At 36.0% G+C, this 19,176-nt stretch overlaps 2 protein-coding genes across 6 annotated transcripts in view; both read left to right on the forward strand.

The window, feature by feature from the left end:
• LOC114282620 (protein PHYLLO, chloroplastic-like) overlaps window positions 1-19,176 on the forward strand; it is a 330,809-nt gene that overhangs the window by 723 nt on the left and 310,910 nt on the right. The window contains exons 3-7 of one of the 4 annotated variants that reach the window (XM_082892728.1): window positions 3,376-3,593; window positions 6,992-7,109; window positions 7,301-7,460; window positions 9,828-9,929; window positions 10,290-10,340. In XM_082892728.1, coding sequence (XP_082748854.1) covers window positions 10,332-10,340 — 9 coding nt within the window. In that variant the 5' untranslated portion in view covers window positions 3,376-3,593; window positions 6,992-7,109; window positions 7,301-7,460; window positions 9,828-9,929; window positions 10,290-10,331. Of the gene's footprint in view, window positions 1-3,375; window positions 3,594-6,991; window positions 7,110-7,300; window positions 7,461-9,827; window positions 9,930-10,289; window positions 10,358-19,176 lie in introns of those variants that run through there. The other 3 variants (XM_082892729.1, XM_082892730.1, XM_082892731.1) reach the window with 3 other exon arrangements.
• On the forward strand, window positions 10,522-19,102 carry LOC145801407 (protein PHYLLO, chloroplastic-like). 2 transcript variants are annotated; one of them, XM_082892740.1, is made up of 5 exons: window positions 10,522-10,579; window positions 13,520-13,714; window positions 15,827-15,919; window positions 16,383-16,945; window positions 18,967-19,102. In XM_082892740.1, exons 1-4 carry the CDS (start codon window positions 10,529-10,531, stop codon window positions 16,839-16,841), a joined length of 798 nt encoding a protein of 265 aa, XP_082748866.1. In that variant the 5' UTR covers window positions 10,522-10,528; the 3' UTR covers window positions 16,842-16,945; window positions 18,967-19,102. The 2 variants fall into 2 exon arrangements, with proteins under 2 accessions (XP_082748866.1, XP_082748867.1); XM_082892741.1 differs by lacking the exon at window positions 10,522-10,579 and adding an exon at window positions 11,241-13,449 and having other exon boundaries at window positions 13,533-13,714.

Genomic DNA, 19,176 nt, shown 5'->3' on the forward strand with positions numbered 1-19,176 from the left:
CGAACAGTAGCTAGATCGTTTGATTGGTGAATATTAAAAGCCCAATTCACTTGCATTGATTTTATTGGGTTATTAAAAAATGGGTAGGGCTTACAGTACAATGTCACACACAAAAAAAAAAATTAAAAAATTAAAAAATTTCTTACGAATAAAAATTTCTTACTAAATTAATAAGAACCTTTACAATTCTTCTAAAAAAATAAGGGATGCCAGAATGTAAATTTTCCTTAAAACATACATTGGGTCTGTTTGGTAGGACTTATAAGCTGCTTATTTCAGCTTTTAGCTTAATTTAAGCTATTTTGTTGTGTTTGGTGTAGCTTAAGAATACAGATTATAGCTTTTTATAAGTCAAAAAATAACTTTTTCTTGAAGTGGCTATGGGGGTGCTTTTCTAAATCTGCTTAAACGGCAAGCTAGGAAGGAAGGGGTAAAATTGTTTAAATGCCCCTCATCAACTTCAAGTATTACCAAAACACCAATATATAAACCCCCGATTTCAATCACTGTTCATTTCTTTGAGAGACAAAAACTTGAGAGGCGATTTCCGACGCGATTTCCGGTGAGCTCTCCCTCTCTCTCTCGATCTGACAATGGGGGCTGCCGGCGAACAAACCAGAGCTCTCTCTGACAAACCGCTATCTCTTCTCTCTCTCTCTCTTACGAACCTCCCATCACCACTGCCATCGCGATTGCGACCTAAAACCTAGCCACCGCCATCGCGATCACGATCTGCTCCGTGCTCTTTCTCTCTCTCTCTCTCTCTTTGCGATCGCGATTACAATCTGAAACCCTAACAACCGCCATCCCTCTCTCTCCCTCTCTTTCTCTGGATCTGCGTTGTTTGTCGCCGTCACTGTCGTGATCGCGATCTGTGTTGATCTGCGTTGAAACCCTAGCCACCGGCAACTGTTCGCCGGTGGCGTTGAAACCCTAGGAAAAAAAAAATTGAAAAAAAAAGAAAAAATTAAAAACAGAATTAATATTTAATATGAAAAAATTAAAAAAATTACTTTTCATAATTAATATTTACTTTTCAAAATAAAATGAAAAATAATTTATTTCAAAAAAAATTAATTGTAATGAAAAATAATAATAAAAACAGAATTAATTTAAATTGATATTACAACATTACACAAAATTAAACAGAATTAATTTAGGGGAAAGCACCAATAAATCCCAAATTTGGGAATGTTAAACCATTTAGTCCCGAATGTTTTTTGTTGGACTAATAGGTCCTATTTTACTAAAAGCTTACTATATGCCTTTTTATGTCAAACATTATTCATCAAACATCAAACATTAACAACGTCAGAATTATTTATCAAACATCAAACATTACCAATGCCAGGATCATTCGTATAATTTCGGTGAAAACATTATCAACATTAGAATTATACATCCAACATCAACCATTATCAAACGTCATCAAACATCAAACATTATTCGTCAAACATCAAAACATATTATCAACGTTCGAATTATACATCCAACATCAAACATTATCAAACGTCAAGATTATTCATCAAACATCAACCATTAAACATTACGATTATTCATTATACATCAAACATTATTCATCAAATATCAAACACAACCACTAAACGTTAAGATTATTCATCAAAGATCAATCATTATTCATCAAATTCATTATACAGATATATATATATATATATACATCCACATAGATGGGTGATATCATATAATTAATTATCAACGAGATCCTCAGTCTATGGGCTTCAATCAACACCACCACAACGCCAAAGCCTATTGGATTTGGATCTGTTGGTAGCGTAGAATTGGGATTTGGGTTGAGAGAGAAAAAGAAAGGGTTTCAAAATCAAGATGAGAGAGAAAATTAGGGATTCAAAATTAAGGTTTCAGTAATGGCGATCGACATTCATCATCAACATCAGGGCCAGCGATCATCATTCATCATCAACATCAGGGCCAGCGATCATCATTCATCATCAACAGTGGTTGAAATACTGTTGACGATGCACAATGGTGTGTACTGTTAGATTTGAGGGGTTTGATCGGGTTAGAGAGTGGATTTCGATGGCGGAGGAGTTGGAATCGGAGTCGAATACGGCGAGGACGACAAAGCGATCAAAGGCGGGGAGATGATTGGTAGGGAATCCTGATGGCCGTTGGATTGGGATTGAACGGAGTCGGATTGACCCATTGCTGGTGCAGAGGAGGTTGAAGGTTCGCCTAGGGCTTTTTGAAACACTGAGGCCGACGATGTTTGCTGTTAGGGTTCCAACAATTTCTAGAGTTATGGTCTCAAATCTTGTTTTATATTGTGGATGAGGGAGAAAGGGGAAGAGCGAACAGGAGATTGGAGCTTTTGCTCTAATACCAATTGATGTAATACGTAGTAGGATGGATTTTTGGTGTTTATGTTTAAATGAATCTGATGTGTAATTTTTCATGATGCTTGTTACGATGTTTTTTTTGATGATGTTGTGATGTTTTAGGATGTTGTTTTGATGATGTTTTACGATGTAGTTGATGATATTGATGTTTTTATGATGTTGATTTCTTATGATGTTTTTTAGTGATGTTTGTGATGTTTTTTAGGACTAAATGGTTTAATAAAAAACATTCAGGACTAACTAGAGCAACATTTATCAAAATGGGATTTATGAGTAATTTCTCCATTAATTTAATATAAAGAAAAATAATATGTAATGACATCACAACATTATTATAAATACATGGGTATTAATTGATATTAATTGTAATGAATTAATAAATTCAATAAAAAAAAGTAATGATACTAATTAAGCCATTAATTGACACTAATTAATTTATAATGAAAAAATGAAATAGTTTTATACTAATTGATACTATTAATAATTTTAGTATTAATTGATACTAATTAAGCCATTAATTTTATACTAATTGATACTATTAATGAAATGATAATTTTTGTAATACTAATTAGATTAACTTTATTAATGAGATAATTTTTTTAAATTAAAACTGAAAAAAATGACAAAATAATCATTTTTATATCATATAAGGGCAAAAAGGACAATTACACAATAAAAAGTTATTTTACAGCTTATTAACCAAACACTACTCAGCTGCTTAAATCCATAATTCCACAGCTGCATCAAACAGGTTAACAACTTATGTTCACAGCTATAAGCCATAATCTGTTAAGTTATAGTCTATAATCACTTTTTCACAACTCTACCAAACGAGGCCATTATATATAATATACATAAGAGGGTTACTGGAAAAGTGGGGGGTGCCTTGGCATCCTCTCCACATAAGGTAGTTCCGCCCCTGGACATATGGTAGTTATATGCATATGGCAGGGCACTGTGTGGTCTGGAATTTTGTGTTGCGATTGTGAATTTGCAGGTTGCTGTGCCCCCTAGTGCAAAAGCTTTGAATTGGTTTTGCTACCAACCTGAGTCATCAAGAGTATTTCCTCAGTTTTTTCTTTCCAAAGAGAGAAATAACCCAACATTTAGATCCCTTTCTTTGAGTGGAGTGCACGGCGTTTTTGGTATTGGTACTGCTGTCCTCTTCAAAGGGTCTTCTTCTTGTGCCTCATCAGAGTGGAGTTCAATAAAAAGGTTATTTTATCCTTCTTGCTGTTTAAGGCTTTTTGATCTTAGAGGTAACCCAATTTGGGGGCTGTTAAACAAAATAAATAGGGATTCTCACTGTATGCCAGGGGTAGTCTTTAAATAAAAGTGATAAAGAAGTAATTGTTTTCTAGTTTCTTACAATGTGAGATGAGTGGAAAGTAGGAAAGCCAATAGGTGGGATTCCTTTTTTGGATAAGTAAGTCATATTATAACCAAAAAAGAAAAATATACAATGAAGTTCAACATACAGCTTTTGATGGGAGCACAAAAATAAACAAAATAAATTACTCTATCAAAAAACAAACTGAGCTTGTAGAAAACAAGCACAACATTCCCAACAAAACAAGGATTCAGAATTTCCTTCTAGCATTCTTCAAGTCATGAAGTTTCGCTTTAAGTTTTCTTCTGTTATCCTCTTTTGAAGTCTCCCCATAACTAGGATCACTTGGAGATGGACTCCCTCTATTTCTCAACTCTTGACTTGAATCTCCATTTCCTAACTCGTCCATATCACACGATTCAAGGACATCAAAGGCATTAGATGTTGAGGGGATAGAAGACTGCGTCTCTCTCTCTTTGTTGATCAATGGCGTTGAACCTTGCCCACCATCTCTCCCCTTTTTCTTCACCACTTCCCATTTAGTCGGAATTTGTGTTTGTATCCTTGACTCTCCACTCATGTTTGAAGGAGGGAGGGTTCAAAGACTTTGGCTTTTGAGGGCACAAATTAGTGGTATGGCCAAAAGTCTTACAACCATCACACCTTTGGGGCTTCCATGGTACCTCAACTTGAATCACATATGGGTCACCATAACCAAGATTTATTTTGAAAGACTTAGGGATCTCTTTATTTGCTGGCACTTCAATACAAATTCTCGCAAACGTAAGTCTGCTTCTCTTGAAAGTTGGCTCATCCAAATAAAGAGGAGTTCCCAAGATGCTAGCTATGTAACCCAAACCCTCTTCACTCCAAAGTTCCAAAGGAACATTGTACAACTTCACCCACAATGGCACACTTGAAAATTCACACTTCGTTAGTTTTAGTCCAGGTTGCCATTTTTTAATAACAATCAATCTAGCCCCAACATAATAGGGGCCATCTTCCAAGATTGTGTCCATAGCCTCTTCACTTTTTACTTTAAAAATAAAAAAACCATTGTCAATGGAGACAACGTCCTCAAGCAAATTTCCCCAAAGTTTCTCCGCCCAAGTTTTCACATAATGGAAAGAGAATCTTTTATCAATGAAGTATCCAACCAAAGCATTTTCCCAATGAGAAAAGCCTTTTTTTGAGATCTCAATAGGGACATTGTAAATGCCATCTACTTGGTTCTCAATCTTATGGGCACCTATTTTATACTTCAATTTTGACACCTTGTTAATCTCTTCTTTAATTAAAGAGCTCCCAACTTGTAGAGGTTTACCTGATATAGCAAGTGTATCCAGACCTTCACTACCATCTTCCATATGTTGATCAACCGAATCCTCATTTCGACAAGCTTGCACGGGCTTATCACTCTCTCGTTGCTTGGAACCCATTACTTCTTTCCTTTGATCAGCACTAAGTGAGCCAAATTTATTTGACAACATCATTTCGTTTGCCACCAATGGGGACACAGTGGTCAATTTTGGCCACTGCTCAACATCAGTTAGCACTCTAGTTGGTGTGTTCCATGCATTAGGTGTTTGATGCTGCTTTGGTGATTGTTCAGGTGAGGCTTGCATTTCCACAGTCCAGCGAAACTGTGTTGTACCAAGATCACAATCACACTCAATTGAGCTATCCTCCGAATCTGCGTCCCTCAATCCCCTCTTGTTTACATTTGAGGGCCCTTGCCACGGTCCCACAAAATCTCCAAGTGAAAGAGATTTGAGGGGGCCTCGAATGCGTGTAGACCGGCGGGGAAGTACATTAGGCATATCATCAGTAGATAGTTGATCCACCTGATTTACAAACTCCTTCAAAGATACCTTAGTCGAAGATTTGCTTTTTGATTTACTCTTGACTAGTTTGCTCTTGGCTAGTTTGCCCTTCTTCAATGATAGCTTACTACCCTCTCTGTCCCTCTCATTGTCCTTCTCTTTCTCTTTCTCTTTCTCTTTCTCCTTAATCATCTTATGACAGCACAGTGACAAGGTTTCACTGGGGCATTTTGTCGAACAGGTAAAGGGCACTTCTGTGTTGTTCCTCTCTCTGTGATGCAAACAGGGGTATGTGGCCCAGCCACCGAGCAAAACCCAATTGCAGGCTTCCACTCCACTGTGAATGGTGCCTAGACTGTGTGGTGGTCTCTCTCTGTGATGGTTTCAGTGAGGAACCAAAATACAATCAGCTGGATGAGTTAACTCTCTTGTCACGGGTTTCAACAGCGTGGAATTTTTCAATAGGGAGAATATTGAGATAAGCAGCAACATGAATGAGATCACTTTAGTTGGAGATGGGTTGAGATATACAGTAATCACAGGCAGCCGGAGTGCTACGACAGGGTTCACAACTTGCAGCTCTGCTACTGTTGGTAAGGGACCTCAACGCTGGTCTATATAGAAGGGGCAAATCAGAAGGGAAGTTTATTTTAACGACGTGAGGTAGGCTTAGGCATCCCACATGTAAATGGAGACTGCCCATAGCAGTTTCGAATGTACAGTTTCTTTCATTTGTTCACCTCATTTCTTGATCACTAAGGTGAGATGAGCTCTTGGGCTGATCTTATGTAGATGTGCATGCATGGGTACATATACGTTGTGTGCATTTAGTGATGTGCCCATATTTAGCACTTTCTAGTGAATAATATGCATTTAAACAACATGGACTTACATTTTTCATGCTTGGTATGGTTCAATAATGGTCAAAAGTAATGCTCTCAACAAAGTTTTTTTCACAAGACTTAGAATTCGGAGCCATGGCCCTTCTGAACAAGTGCATGATTTGTCACCCATGCATGCTATAAGCAGCAATTTTGGATGATCTTTTCTAAAAAGGTGCACTGTTGATGATATTATGGACACATCTGGAAGTCTAATCACCACAAATGTGGGGTTGCATGTGAGATGTATGTTTTCTTATCCCTAACTAAGGCCTTGTTTGAGAACAGACTTTTTAAGTAATTTTTTAGCTTTTTGACTAAAATATGATGTAAAAAAAACTAGTATGTTTGAGATGACTTTTTGGTTGTTTACAAAAAATGTGCAAAAAGTAGATAGAAAAAGGGAATCTTTAACTTTTTAGTATAGGTTATTGGCCTTTTGGTTTTTTTAGTGACTTTTGACTTTTTGGCTAAAATCACCACTTGACAAACGAGACTTAAGATGGATGTTTTATTATCAGTAGGTATTTCAACTTTTGTGCTAATGAGTTGATGGATCCCTATTTGGTTTTTTTACAGACATCTCTCAGTAGATTCAACACTTGTAAGGGCTTATGGTTTTATAGATGTTGATTTTGATAGAGTCATCTTCCATGAAGCACACAAGAGGCTCATTCTACCTTTTTTTATACCTGAGGTAACCTTACATTCTTTTCCACATTTATTCTTGTTACTATCTTGTGCTTGCATTTCTTCTCTTCCATTCCATGCCTATTATTATCCATTGAAACTAGTTTGCATCTGTGTTTTGGTATGTCTTTTTCACTTTAGCAAAGAATTGGGATTTAGACTCTGTTGGATTGTGTGTTTGTGTTTTTTGTTCCTCAGTGGAGAGCTGCTCTGCACATGTATATTGAAATGAGAATACTTTTCAACAGATTGAGTTAGATGAATTTGAAGGTATATCTAATTTAGCTGCAATATTGGTATGGGATGACTCTTCCCTTTGTACATTTGAGGAGGCTGTTACGAGTTAGCTCTCTACTAGGTATTCCAAGGTTCTAATCTCTCAGTTATCCTTTCCCTTCTTTATTTTAGATTCAACTAGTACAAAAGTTAAGTGTAACGCCCCGAAATAAATATAATAAACCATCCAAACGATACGTAAATAACAGTATAAATCAGAGTAAAGTATCCTTCTGTTACATGAGATTCGATTGTACAAAAGGGGTGACACATGCGATATACATTCATAAATAGGACACCCTGAATCTACAACATGTGTTACCAAACCACAATGATGTAATGAAAGCTAAACAGGTAATCATATGCCTTAAAGGCTTACATCTTTCCAAGTCAAGGCTTTGGTACATCAAAAGTGAGTCGTAAGTTCAATACAAATAAAGCCCCAGGCTTGTACAAAATTTTAATACAAAATAAATAAAATTGAGCCTTCAGCTCCACAGTGCTCCTAAGCTAAGCCCTTGGTGGAGGCATATTACCAGCACCTGAAAATGATTTTCCCAAGTAGAGTGAGCCAAAGCTTAGTAGAGATAATCTAACACAATATATGAATCTTAATAAAGATATAAGTATAACATGCATACACAATGCCCATGATCAAATTATTTACTACTTTTTTACAAAATCACATTACGCCAAGTTTTATATCTCAATCCGTTTTATCTCAATTCATGAGTCATTTCCATTTCATTCCGACAACCAAGATGAGGGTACAACTTAGTGGGTCTCTAACCAACACAGCCATTATAAAGACACTTATATTTGTCATTTTACGAAAATTTCGTCCACGGGAATCAACACCCATGTATACGCGCGGTTTTCGGAACTTTCACCCTGGACACACATGCCAATTTAATTTAATGGAATTCATCCCCTTTTTCCTCCCAAACATGGAGTACATCTCCTTTCTTCTCCCAAACATCATACATTTACAATGTATTAAAGACATAGCCATATTCAATGACAACGGATAAGAAATTAGTTTCAATTCACCTAATCCTCATGCAATTTCTACAACAATCATAGCTATCATCTACTGATAGTCCCAAAACAGATATTTCTAAACAGATATACAATCTCCATGACAGATAAATTATCAAAATTTTCATAGGTGAGAGGTAATACTTATTCAACTTCACCATTTATATAAACACCCATCCAATTTCACATTCCCAATACCAATTTCATTTATTTATACAAAATAACTATTTAAGACATTTTAGGACAAAACTCCATTTTCTTCCAAAATTTTCCCAAGTATCAAAATCAACAAATTTACTCCAACACAACCTCACATCTACTCCCATAGCCATTTTTACCGCATACATTTGAAAACCCCTCTTTTGATTTCAAACCAAAACTTAGGTTTGTTCAAAATCATCCCAAATTCCAACATTTCTTACACATCAACAAATAACTAAGTTAAGAACCATAGAAGAGTGTAGAAAGTCCCTGCCTCAAGCTTAGAAGACTAAGGAAGAAATGGAGGAACTTCAAAGGCACTGAAACCAAGCTTTATTCTGATCAAATGAGAGCCCTTGAAGTGTTCAACCTTTTTATCAAAGAGAGTAGGGTAGAGAGATCCTTAGATCTAGGTGTATTTGTACAGAGAAGTTGGGTCTTAGAGAGAGAGAGAGGGTCAATCTAGGGTTTTGAGAGAAAAAGATATGAAAAAGTGATGTAAAAATGTGCTGTTGCGAACTGATATACGCGCAGCTCGCTCGAGCGCAGGAGTTGTCGCTCGAGAGACCAGAGATAAATAAGTTGTTTCGCTCAAGCGCATAATACACATTCCTAAAAGTTTTATAGACAGAAAGCAGTCACTCAAGCGCAAGAAGTCTCGCTCGAGTGAAGAACACTACCTCCTCAGTATCTCTGCAGGCGTGCAAAAGTACTGGGAGCTTACAAAGCTCGCTCGAGCGCAAGAAGTCAAATTCTGGACAACAACAGTTTGAGCCAACTAGCAGGCAACTTGTTCCAAACACACCCAAGACACTCCAATACTCAAACTCAATGAGAAATGAGAGAAATAAGACATGAACAATAATACGAAACCACGAAGCCCGAGTCCAAAATATAAAAAGGGTTGGGTCTAAACCGGAATCTCTATATTAAGACTGGACCAATGTTCCACAGACAATTTTTATCTAGAACTGAATTATTCGTAGAAGAGTAGAAATACTTTGAGATTCACTTAAAACTGCTTTGTTTATTTATTTTTTTGATAAATAAAATTGCTTTATTTTTGACCTGCCAACAATGATGATCCAACAATGTCTAGTATTAGTTAAATTATGCTAAGATTCGTATTGGCAAGAGTTTCAAATGAGAATTTCATATTTTCATGTCACCTTATATACTTTTTCTTTTGGGTTTTAATTTCTCTTTTCAGGCCAGTCATCATTTTTGGCCCACCACAGAGAAATGTCACAACAAATGCATCAGTTCTGCTCTTAGAAAGTTCAATGTGATGGAGGATAAAAACACCCACATGGTATAGGTTCTTAATTTTTGTACTTCATTTGGGGAGTAAATTATATATCTGGAATTCTTTTAAAGTACTTGTAGTCTTTGAGTGTTTTCTTCTTTGTTATTGAACACTGCATTGTGTTTTTATGTTGATAGTTGCCCTACTTCTACTACTACATTGATATCATAATCTATTTTTCTGGTTCAGTGTATAATTGCTCTCTAATTCTCCATTGAAGTGACTTTCAAATTGGATGCATCTTTGAAACTAGAAGAATTATGTTTGAAGATTCTGCTGTTATTTTCTCCTAACAATTCAAATTTGTTAGATTATTTGTATGTTAACTCTTTCAATGTTCTACTGTCGACTGAGATGATTGTGCAGGTATGCTTTCTCTATAGGTGAAAGGATCTTGGGAATGACACTATGGAACTGGTATCTCCTTTAACCTGGTACTTTTTTATCCTTCCAGTAATTTAGCTCTTATTTTTGATGGGGTGGGAAAAAGCTTATTATTTTTTTCGTAGGCTGGATGTTGTTTTTATTCTGTTAGAACTCTTGATGGAAAAACAATCGAAGCTGACTCTTTTCTTGACCTTTTCTCACAGAAAGATTTCATCTTCATGTCAGTTCTCTGTCAGGCTTCACATACTCTGGCAATTGCCAATAACATGGTATGGTACTATTATATTAGTAAATTGGTATGTACTTTCTATAATATTTTTCTAATATAACTAGAAGCTAGTACTAGACCATACATACATTGCCTGAGTTGTAAATCTTATGATATTTTTCATATTCACTTGGAATGGAGTCCCCTTACAACAAAGTGCACTCTAATTAGAATGACTAGTAGCAAGAACAATTAAACAAGGAAAGCGTTCAAATTCGATTATCTGGTGTAGAAGATGGTTAACTGCAGTTTATTATTCATCCATTTGTGATTGGGAATGTTTGCTAAACACACAATTTACTACCAAAGACTTGGACATACTTTCACATCTCTGATTTGTCCTTCATTTGTGTTTATTTCCCCCATAAATGCTAATTTATTTCTATGGTATTTTTTAAAAATTTTGTTTCTTTCGAGCTTAGAAATTAATGTGTCAAAGTGGCTTACTTTGTAACCAACTAGGCCTATCCTAGTTGGCCACCATGACTCTCCTAAGGACTTAGTCCCAAAGGGGAGGTCATGGGTTCAACTCTCCCTAAGGGGGAGTTGAATTAGGTGGCAAGCACTCGGTGCTTTGCAAGGGTGGGGAGGCTAACTTCCATAGGTGCTAATCTAACAACTAATAACTAATTTTCGCCAATCAAAAAAAAAAAAAATTGGCTGACTTTGTGCATGTTTATTTCCTGTACTGGTGGTTGTGTCTTTACAAATATTATTTGGTTGTTTGATTTTGTCAAGTTTGTAAGATGATGGCTTATTTCTTTCTGGCCTTGTTCACTGCAGACTTTGTTCCTTCACTTAGATAACATGCTTATGGTTTACAGAGTAGATAGACATAATCTTTTACCGTCCGTTGCTACTAGAGTGTCCTTTTTAATCTATTGTGCTTTGTGTTTGGCCTGAATTGTTGTATGTATCTTCCAATAATTCTAAACATCTTGACACTGAATACTTATTTCTTTTCTTGTTGCTCCATTTCTCTTTCTGTTAGAAGGCATAAATCATAATGGTTGGCATGGGGATTTCTAAATGTTATATGGAACTTTTACATTCTATTTTATTCTAATCAACAACTGTTTTCATCATCACCCAAGCTTTTGCTTCTATACGTGAATTACATGCATGAGAAATGAATTTGCGAATAAATTTGTGAGATGACAATTTAATCATAGAAGTACTGAATTTGATTCATATGTTGTGGAAGACAACTGCACCTTTCTATGAGAAGTTCTTAATCTTTCTTACGATGTATTCAAAAAAGAACTTTTAAGACTGTAGGCATGCTTGGTTATCCTTGTCTGAAGCATTTCACGTGAGATTGAAGTATAATATTATTATAGTAGCCTCTACAAATGCTCTGCCGTTGACACTTCCCCCTCCCCCCTCCCCTCTTTTAAGTTTGAGAAGGTTGTGCCTATGTTCAAATTTGAACACTACTTGAATAGTTTTCACTCCAACTGATGGTCCAATAAGCAATTTCATTAATCACCTCTCTGCATACCTTAATTTACCATGTTTTGAATCCCTTGATTACCATTTATTTCTATACTTCATGTGTTTTTGATGGGTTATTCTTAAACGCTCTCATGCTCTCACTCCCGCACCCGCACCATGAATTGATGACTTAGAATTTCGACAGAGTTGAAAGGCAGCACACATTTTGTGTAGCTAGCCTAATATAGTTGGCACAAAGAAGTTTTCTCTGTTATTTTATTTTATTTCCAAAATTTGAAGTCTTGACACCAACTCTAATAAAAGAGTCTTTGTTCGCAATAGCTTCATTTAAACATTTAAATATGTACAGTAACATCCAATTTGGCATAGCAATTGGCTTTCCTAGGCTTTTTGACAAGTTTGATCTCAGCAAAATCATACACTTGTGATGTTTGAATGAGGCTAGCTGAACATGGTAATCTCTTGCTTGGCCCAAACAAAAACCTCACCTGGCTTGTATCCTGTTCTGTTTGGCTTTCTTTTGCCCCTAACTGAAGGTATTTATTATTATTATTATTTTTTTAAAAAGAATAATAAGAGTAATCATACATGAGAAATCTTTTATGGTCTGAAATATTAGGATCATGGTCAAGAATGATCACAAAGGTAAGTGAAGTTAAGGTGATGTTCAGATGAATTACTTAGACAATATTGGTGTCCCATTAAGTTTTGAATTGTAAACATCATTTCGAATGGTTTGAATCTGTTGTAGACGAACGAAAACAATGTGCATGAGATTTAGTGGATCTTAGTTGAAAGGCTAAGTGGTAGTGTGAAGGATGACATGGAATGCTTTGTAAGATATTTATTCTCATGCTTTCAACAAAGATTATAGTTTTTGTAGGCTGGAATTGCTTATCAGGACTGTGTTTCCAGATCCAATTGGTTCAAAAGATTCCTCAAAGGATACATGATCCAGCATTGCCAAACATGATGTCAGCCTATATAAAGTAATTCTGCCTAGTCATGTTGGTAAATCCTAACGGGTTTCTTGCCAAACTTCTGTTTTGCATGTCATCTGTTTTAATGGTTGAAATGGAATTCATTTCCCCGGTTCCTTCTTCCTTTTTCCTTCAAGAAGATGATTACTTTGCTTAAAAGATCCTAACTCATAAACGTGTTTAATTGCTTCTAATTTGGAGCGATTTATGGATTATTGTATGGTTTCTAGTTCATTCTATTATTTAATATGTTATGTTTATAGTTTAACATGTTATAATGGAAGAAACTTGGTCAAAGATTATTCAGGCTTTGTTGCTTTTCTAGTGTCAGCTGGATCATGTCAACAAAATGTGCCTCTCTTTTCGAAATTATCCCAACATCAATACTCTGTGGGCGTCTCTTATAATTGAAGAATGCTCTCGACTTGGTTTGACGGTGAGATTAAGTTTTGATAGTCCATTCCATCTCTATTGGTATACATGCTTCTGATTTATTCTTCATCTAGTATTTCTGTGTAGCTCCAGGATCGCGATTGTCTCCACTTGCTATTTCTGCTTCTACTCATCCCCATACGACTTGTATTTCGTGCTTTGATGAACGCTCACTAGCATTCCATGCAGTTGGTTATGCTAGAGGTTCTCACAAACCAGCAGTAGTCATAACATCGTCAGGCACTGCAGTTTCAAATCTTCTTCCTGCTGTGAGTTCTATTGAGTGCCATTTACATACAGATTTATTAACTAGCTTCAAGTTGACATTTCAAATCTATCTTTACTTTCAGATAATTTTTGTGTTCCATCCTTACATTTGTTTGTCATTTAGTTGGGTTGAAAACCAAGAAAAATAAAAATAAAAATCCTTTTTCTTATCATTAAACCTTGTTTATTGCCAGCCTCTATGAAACTTGTTTCATGCTAATGAAATTTTACTCTAAACTTAGTTCTCTCCCTCCCTCCCTCCCTCTCTCTCTCTCTCTCTCTCTCTCTCTCTTTGTATTTGTGTGTGTGTGTGTAACAAGACCTGTTCTTCCCTCTCTTTGCATCTCAATCTTCTTCGAAGGATTTTTTATTATTTATTTTTAAATAGCCATGCGTGCAAAATATTTTGCTGAGCTTTTGATTCTTCAGTGCAATATGTACTAAATGATATTTTTTTTTTTTTTTTTTTGATCAGCAAAAAGATCTTTATTGATGAGAAAACATACATTACATATGGGAAATCATCAATAAAGAAAGGAAGTGCAAAAAGCATCACAATACCCCCCTCAATCCCAACTAGGTTGGCACTAAGGAGGATACCCAATCATCTGCTAGCACCACCGAAAAGTTGGTGAGAAACCAACAGGAAAAGAGAAATGAACTAAAAACAAAACCACTAAGGCCCTCAGATTGTAACTGAACAGCTGCAGCACCAAGAACTAAGACCCTCAGATTGCCATACCAAACCAACACCAAGACAAGGGCTGCACTACTTGATCAAGAGGTAGCCATATCAGAACCTCAAGGGTTGGCAGCACCACCACTGCTTCGGTCACTAATAGCAGCACTGACATACCTATTTGATCAAAAAGTAAACAAATAAAAGGCAACAAACTGAGCTGCAGATAACAGCACCAAGACACCAGCACCAAGAACTAAGGCCCTCAGATTACCATACCAACCAGCACCAAGACAACAGCACCAAGAGCTGCAGATAACAAGTGCTCATGATTTACAAGGGTCTGCACTACTTGATCAACAGATAACCAAAACGGAACCTCTAAGATTGGCAACAACCACCACTGCTTCTGACACAAACAAACCAATGCAAAAAAACCAGCTCCAAGACCATAAGGCTCCAAAACAGAACAGAGCTCAATACCAAACCAGAACAGAATTTCAGAATGGCATCCTTGACAGACCTTATAGCCAGTAAAACCGGATGCTAACAGCAGAGCCTTCTTCCACACACTAGCAAAATTTCAGACCATGTACTAAATGATATTGCATAGGTTGTGGAGGTGTTGGCACATAAATTTCAACTAAATTTATGACACGTATAGAGCCTATGATAGGAAGGTTGTAGGTAATCACTCCCTAAAAAAAGATCAATATGATCCGTTGAAGTACATAAATAAAACGACGTTGTATCTCAACAACGTTATTCAAGATACTCAAATGACACGTGGAGCCTACGAAAGATGACACCTGTAGAGCCTACAGCAAGGACATCACACGGGATGAAACCCCAAAGATCAATCCGGTTAATCAGATATACGATTAATCAGATAGCGCTATTATTCAAAATTCAAATGGCGCTATCATTCAATTTGGAATTCAAATTGAAGATGAGGCATTCTTATCACCTGATGGCCCTCTATAAATATGAGAACCATCACACAAAACGGGGGATCAGAAAATCAGAAGTGAAAAGATCAGAGAGAGAGAAAGAAATTGAGAGCTAAAGAAGTCGTTACAAGAAAGAAGAAGAGAAGCCTAGAGAACTCAAGAGCCTATGCTAATGGCGATGAATAGGTAAAGGGTTCCAAACCCGAGAATTGTATTTTGTATTCGAGGGTTCAAAACCCATAACAATTTCAATAAAATATTTATTTTTCTTAAATTGTCTTTCGTTGTTTATTTTGTTCTTCATTAATCGGAGGTTTCATTTGTATAAAATGTGTAATTAACGATCTGAAAAACAGATCGGAAATAAGAACCTGCTATTCAAATAATCAATACTGTTTAGTCCAAAAAACTAAACAATGGACATTTGTAACAAAAAATTTTGAAATGTGTTGAAACACTTCATGTTTTAAAATTTGTGTCTACAGGAGGCGAGTCAAGACTTTGTACCACTTCTATTACTCACTGCAGATCGTCCTCCAGGGCTGCATGAGGCTGGAGCAAACCAAGCAATCAATCAGGTATACTAATACTTCCTTCCTGTTACCCTAATTTTCTGTAGCAATATGATACTCTACCATATCAAGAGGAACTTTCTAAATAACATTAGATTGTAATGGGTTAAGTGTCTTTGGTGAGTTGTATTAAAATTAAAAAATAAAATAATTATAGGAACTCTGAACATTTGATATTTGATAATGGTACGAATATTCAAAGCAATTTAAAAATTAAACTTGTGATGAGTAAGAAAATTCATTCATAATGTAATAAGCAATCACACATATAAGAGACAAGATTTAAAGTGAGAAAAACCCTTTTGTTGATCAGCAACAAAAACAAATTTATTAAAGGGATAAAACAGTACAATTAAGATCTAATATTTTTATTTGTTCCAGATAACATTCAGTTTATAATCTAATACTTTTCACTCCATATATTTTATTTGTGTTCCCAAAAATCACATCTTTCTGTTTCTTATTATAGGTCAACCATTTTGGTCTGTTTGTGAGGTTCTTCTATGGTCTTCCTGCATCCACTGATAGCATTCTTGCGCGGATGGTACTTACCACACTTGATTCTGCTGTTTATTGGGCAACCAGTTCATCATATAGTCCTGTTCACATCAACTGTCCTTTTAGGGAACCATTGGATAACAGTCCACGACAGTGGATGTTGAGCTGTTTAAAAGGATTAGATTTTTGGATGTCAAGTGCCCAACCATTCGCTATGTATTTCCAAGTGCAGTATTCTTATGCATGCAATGGTACTCACAGTCAAGTGGCAGATGTTCTAGAAGTGATTCAAGTGGCAAAGCAAGGGCTTCTACTGATTGGTGCAATTCGTAGAGATGATGACATATGGGCAGCTCTTCTCCTGGCTAAGCATCTTTCATGGCCAGTAGTAGCTGACATTTTGTCAGGTTTACGATTGAGAAAGTATTGACTTACTTGGACATTGAGAAAAACTTTTTATTCATTGATCATCTGGATCATTCTCTACTCTCAAATTCGGTCAGGGGTTGGGCATATGCTGATGTGATTGTTCAGGTTCGTTTCTTCTCTCTAATTACATTAAAGTGCATGTGCTGGTATTCCAAAGAAACACTTATTGACACCAAAGATAAACATAATTACTTCTTTGTGATAATGGTACTTGATGCTGAATTTAAGGACTACATTGCATTCGAAATTGTTTTGGTCACAAGGACTAGAGTACGTTTATTGGTTTTGGTCATGTGTCTAGGCGTGGGATGTCAAATCCAAGGGCAGAAGCACATAGCTAAATTATTAGACTATTCCAAATTCTTTTTTTATTTTATGGGGTAGTTTGATCACCCATTCTGAAGCAACCATGTAACACCATAAACAAAAGGAGAGTCTTTTGTACAAACAATTTGCACACGCATTCATACCTTGGTGTCCAGCAATACTTAACGCTATTGGAAGAGTGCTTGTAACATTAAAACAATAACTTGGTAAAACAAGAATTGTTTAATGATTCGTTGAAATTCTTTGTTTTCTTCGTAACTGTTGCAAAAGTGAAAAAGCTGACCTGCTTGTGTTGCGTTCCACGTCTTTGTAGCCAGACCCAAGTGGCAGCATGTGTAGAAAGGGGTGACCTTAAAAATGTTTAGGCAAATGTAAACCGGTGATTAGAACTCATTGCTACCAGAATGGGTGCCGCCTGAAGCAAGAAATGCAAGAGAAAATGACACCATAAAACATAGTCCAATATATAGGGATGATAGTGCAAAAGCAATTTTTTCCATTGAAACTAGAAAGTTACTTCCGGAGAAAATTTTGCAAAGAACTCAATGTATGAGAAACCTATAGCAAGCCATGATAGAATTTTTGTTGAAACTGGGAAAGAATTAAAAAGGTTTTCTAGGGAAGCCTTGGGAATACCAAATGAAAGATGAGACTTTGTTTTTGGAAGTCAGTTTTGCAGTCATTTCTATACCGTTAAGTTAATCTCCAAGCACTTCCGAGTGCATCAAAAAGCTATTGTGAATAAAAGGCAACTAATGTTTCTACACCAACTAACGTTGGTATCTGTGTTACATGGACTCTGCTATTTCCCCCAAAGTACCGTGTCCACCAGACATGGCAAGGGTAAGGGTGTGGGATATGTGTCCAACACCAGAACTCAATTTAGACACTTAAATCCTCTGTTTTTTACAATGTTTGAAGATGAAGAAATTCACATTTGCTAGTAATAAATCATTTCTAGCTTCTCACATGGGATGAGAGAGAATTTTTATATTTTTCCTAAAGCTTATTTAATTTCAAGTATATTTCTACATAATTTACAATATATTCTCTAAAAATATTATACAATACGCAAAAAACATAAGTGTACATGACATGTCTCATGCTCATATCCAACTTTTGGATACATATCACAATATCCTAGATTTAAGGTTTTGAAGGTCTAACGCAAAATAATATAGTGTACATGACATGTCCCATGTTCATATCCAACTTTTGGATACATATCACAATATCCTAGATTTAAGGTTTTGAAGGTCTAACGCAAAAAAATATAGTGTACATGACATGTCCCATGCTCATCTCCAACTTTTGGATACATATTGCAATATCCTAGATTTAAGTTTATGAAGGTCTAACACTTGAACATGTACCTGCACATGAGTCCATGTAACATAGGTTGGTGTTATGCCTCAATGGCTCTATACCAACTAATGTTGGTGTTCTTTTTCTTCTTTTATTTTATTTTATTTTATTTTCCTACTGACTTGTAACTATTTGGGTTAGACTTTCAGTTAAGGAAAAAAGATTACATAGGGGCCAAGCTAAATGATAATTGAACCATGAAAGTTTTGATTTCTTTCGGGTCTTGTTTCTTTTGTTTGGGGTTGAAAGTAATATGTTTTTAGGTTTTTGCAACGTCACATTCAAATAATTCAATGTTAGTGACAACAAACAAGGCATACACATTTTGCAATAAAATTTGGTTTGGGCATGTCTGTATGCTTTATGTCTCTTTTAAACTGAAACCATACCCTTTGAATCTTGTTTCTGAACTTTGAATTTTTGCATTACAACAGATTGGAAGTAGGATTACAAGCAAGCAAATTTCTTGGATGCTAGAGGATTGCTTTCCATGCTCATATATAGTAGTGGAGAACCATCCAAGTCGTCGTGATCCTTCACACATTGTAACACACAGGATTCAGAGTACCATTGCTCAATTTGCTGATTGTATGCTTAAAGCTCACATACCTCAGATCAGCAGCAAATGGTGTAGTTTTCTACAA

This window comes from Camellia sinensis, chromosome 10, assembly GCF_055761805.1.
Source record: "Camellia sinensis isolate YWXY chromosome 10, ASM5576180v1, whole genome shotgun sequence".
Taxonomy (NCBI): Eukaryota; Viridiplantae; Streptophyta; class Magnoliopsida; order Ericales; family Theaceae; genus Camellia; species Camellia sinensis.

What these genes read in the sequence shown, in the direction of transcription:
- LOC145801407 (XM_082892740.1), top strand. Translation starts at nt 10,529, where the DNA reads ATGTCAGTTCTCTGTCAGGCTTCACATACTCTGGCAATTGCCAATAAC. An exon ending in TGGCAATTGCCAATAACATG is followed by an intron (nt 10,580 to 13,519) that starts GTATGGTACTAT and finishes TTCTTCATCTAG; the next exon opens with TATTTCTGTGTAGCTCCAGG. An exon ending in TTTCAAATCTTCTTCCTGCT is followed by an intron (nt 13,715 to 15,826) that starts GTGAGTTCTATT and finishes TTGTGTCTACAG; the next exon opens with GAGGCGAGTCAAGACTTTGT.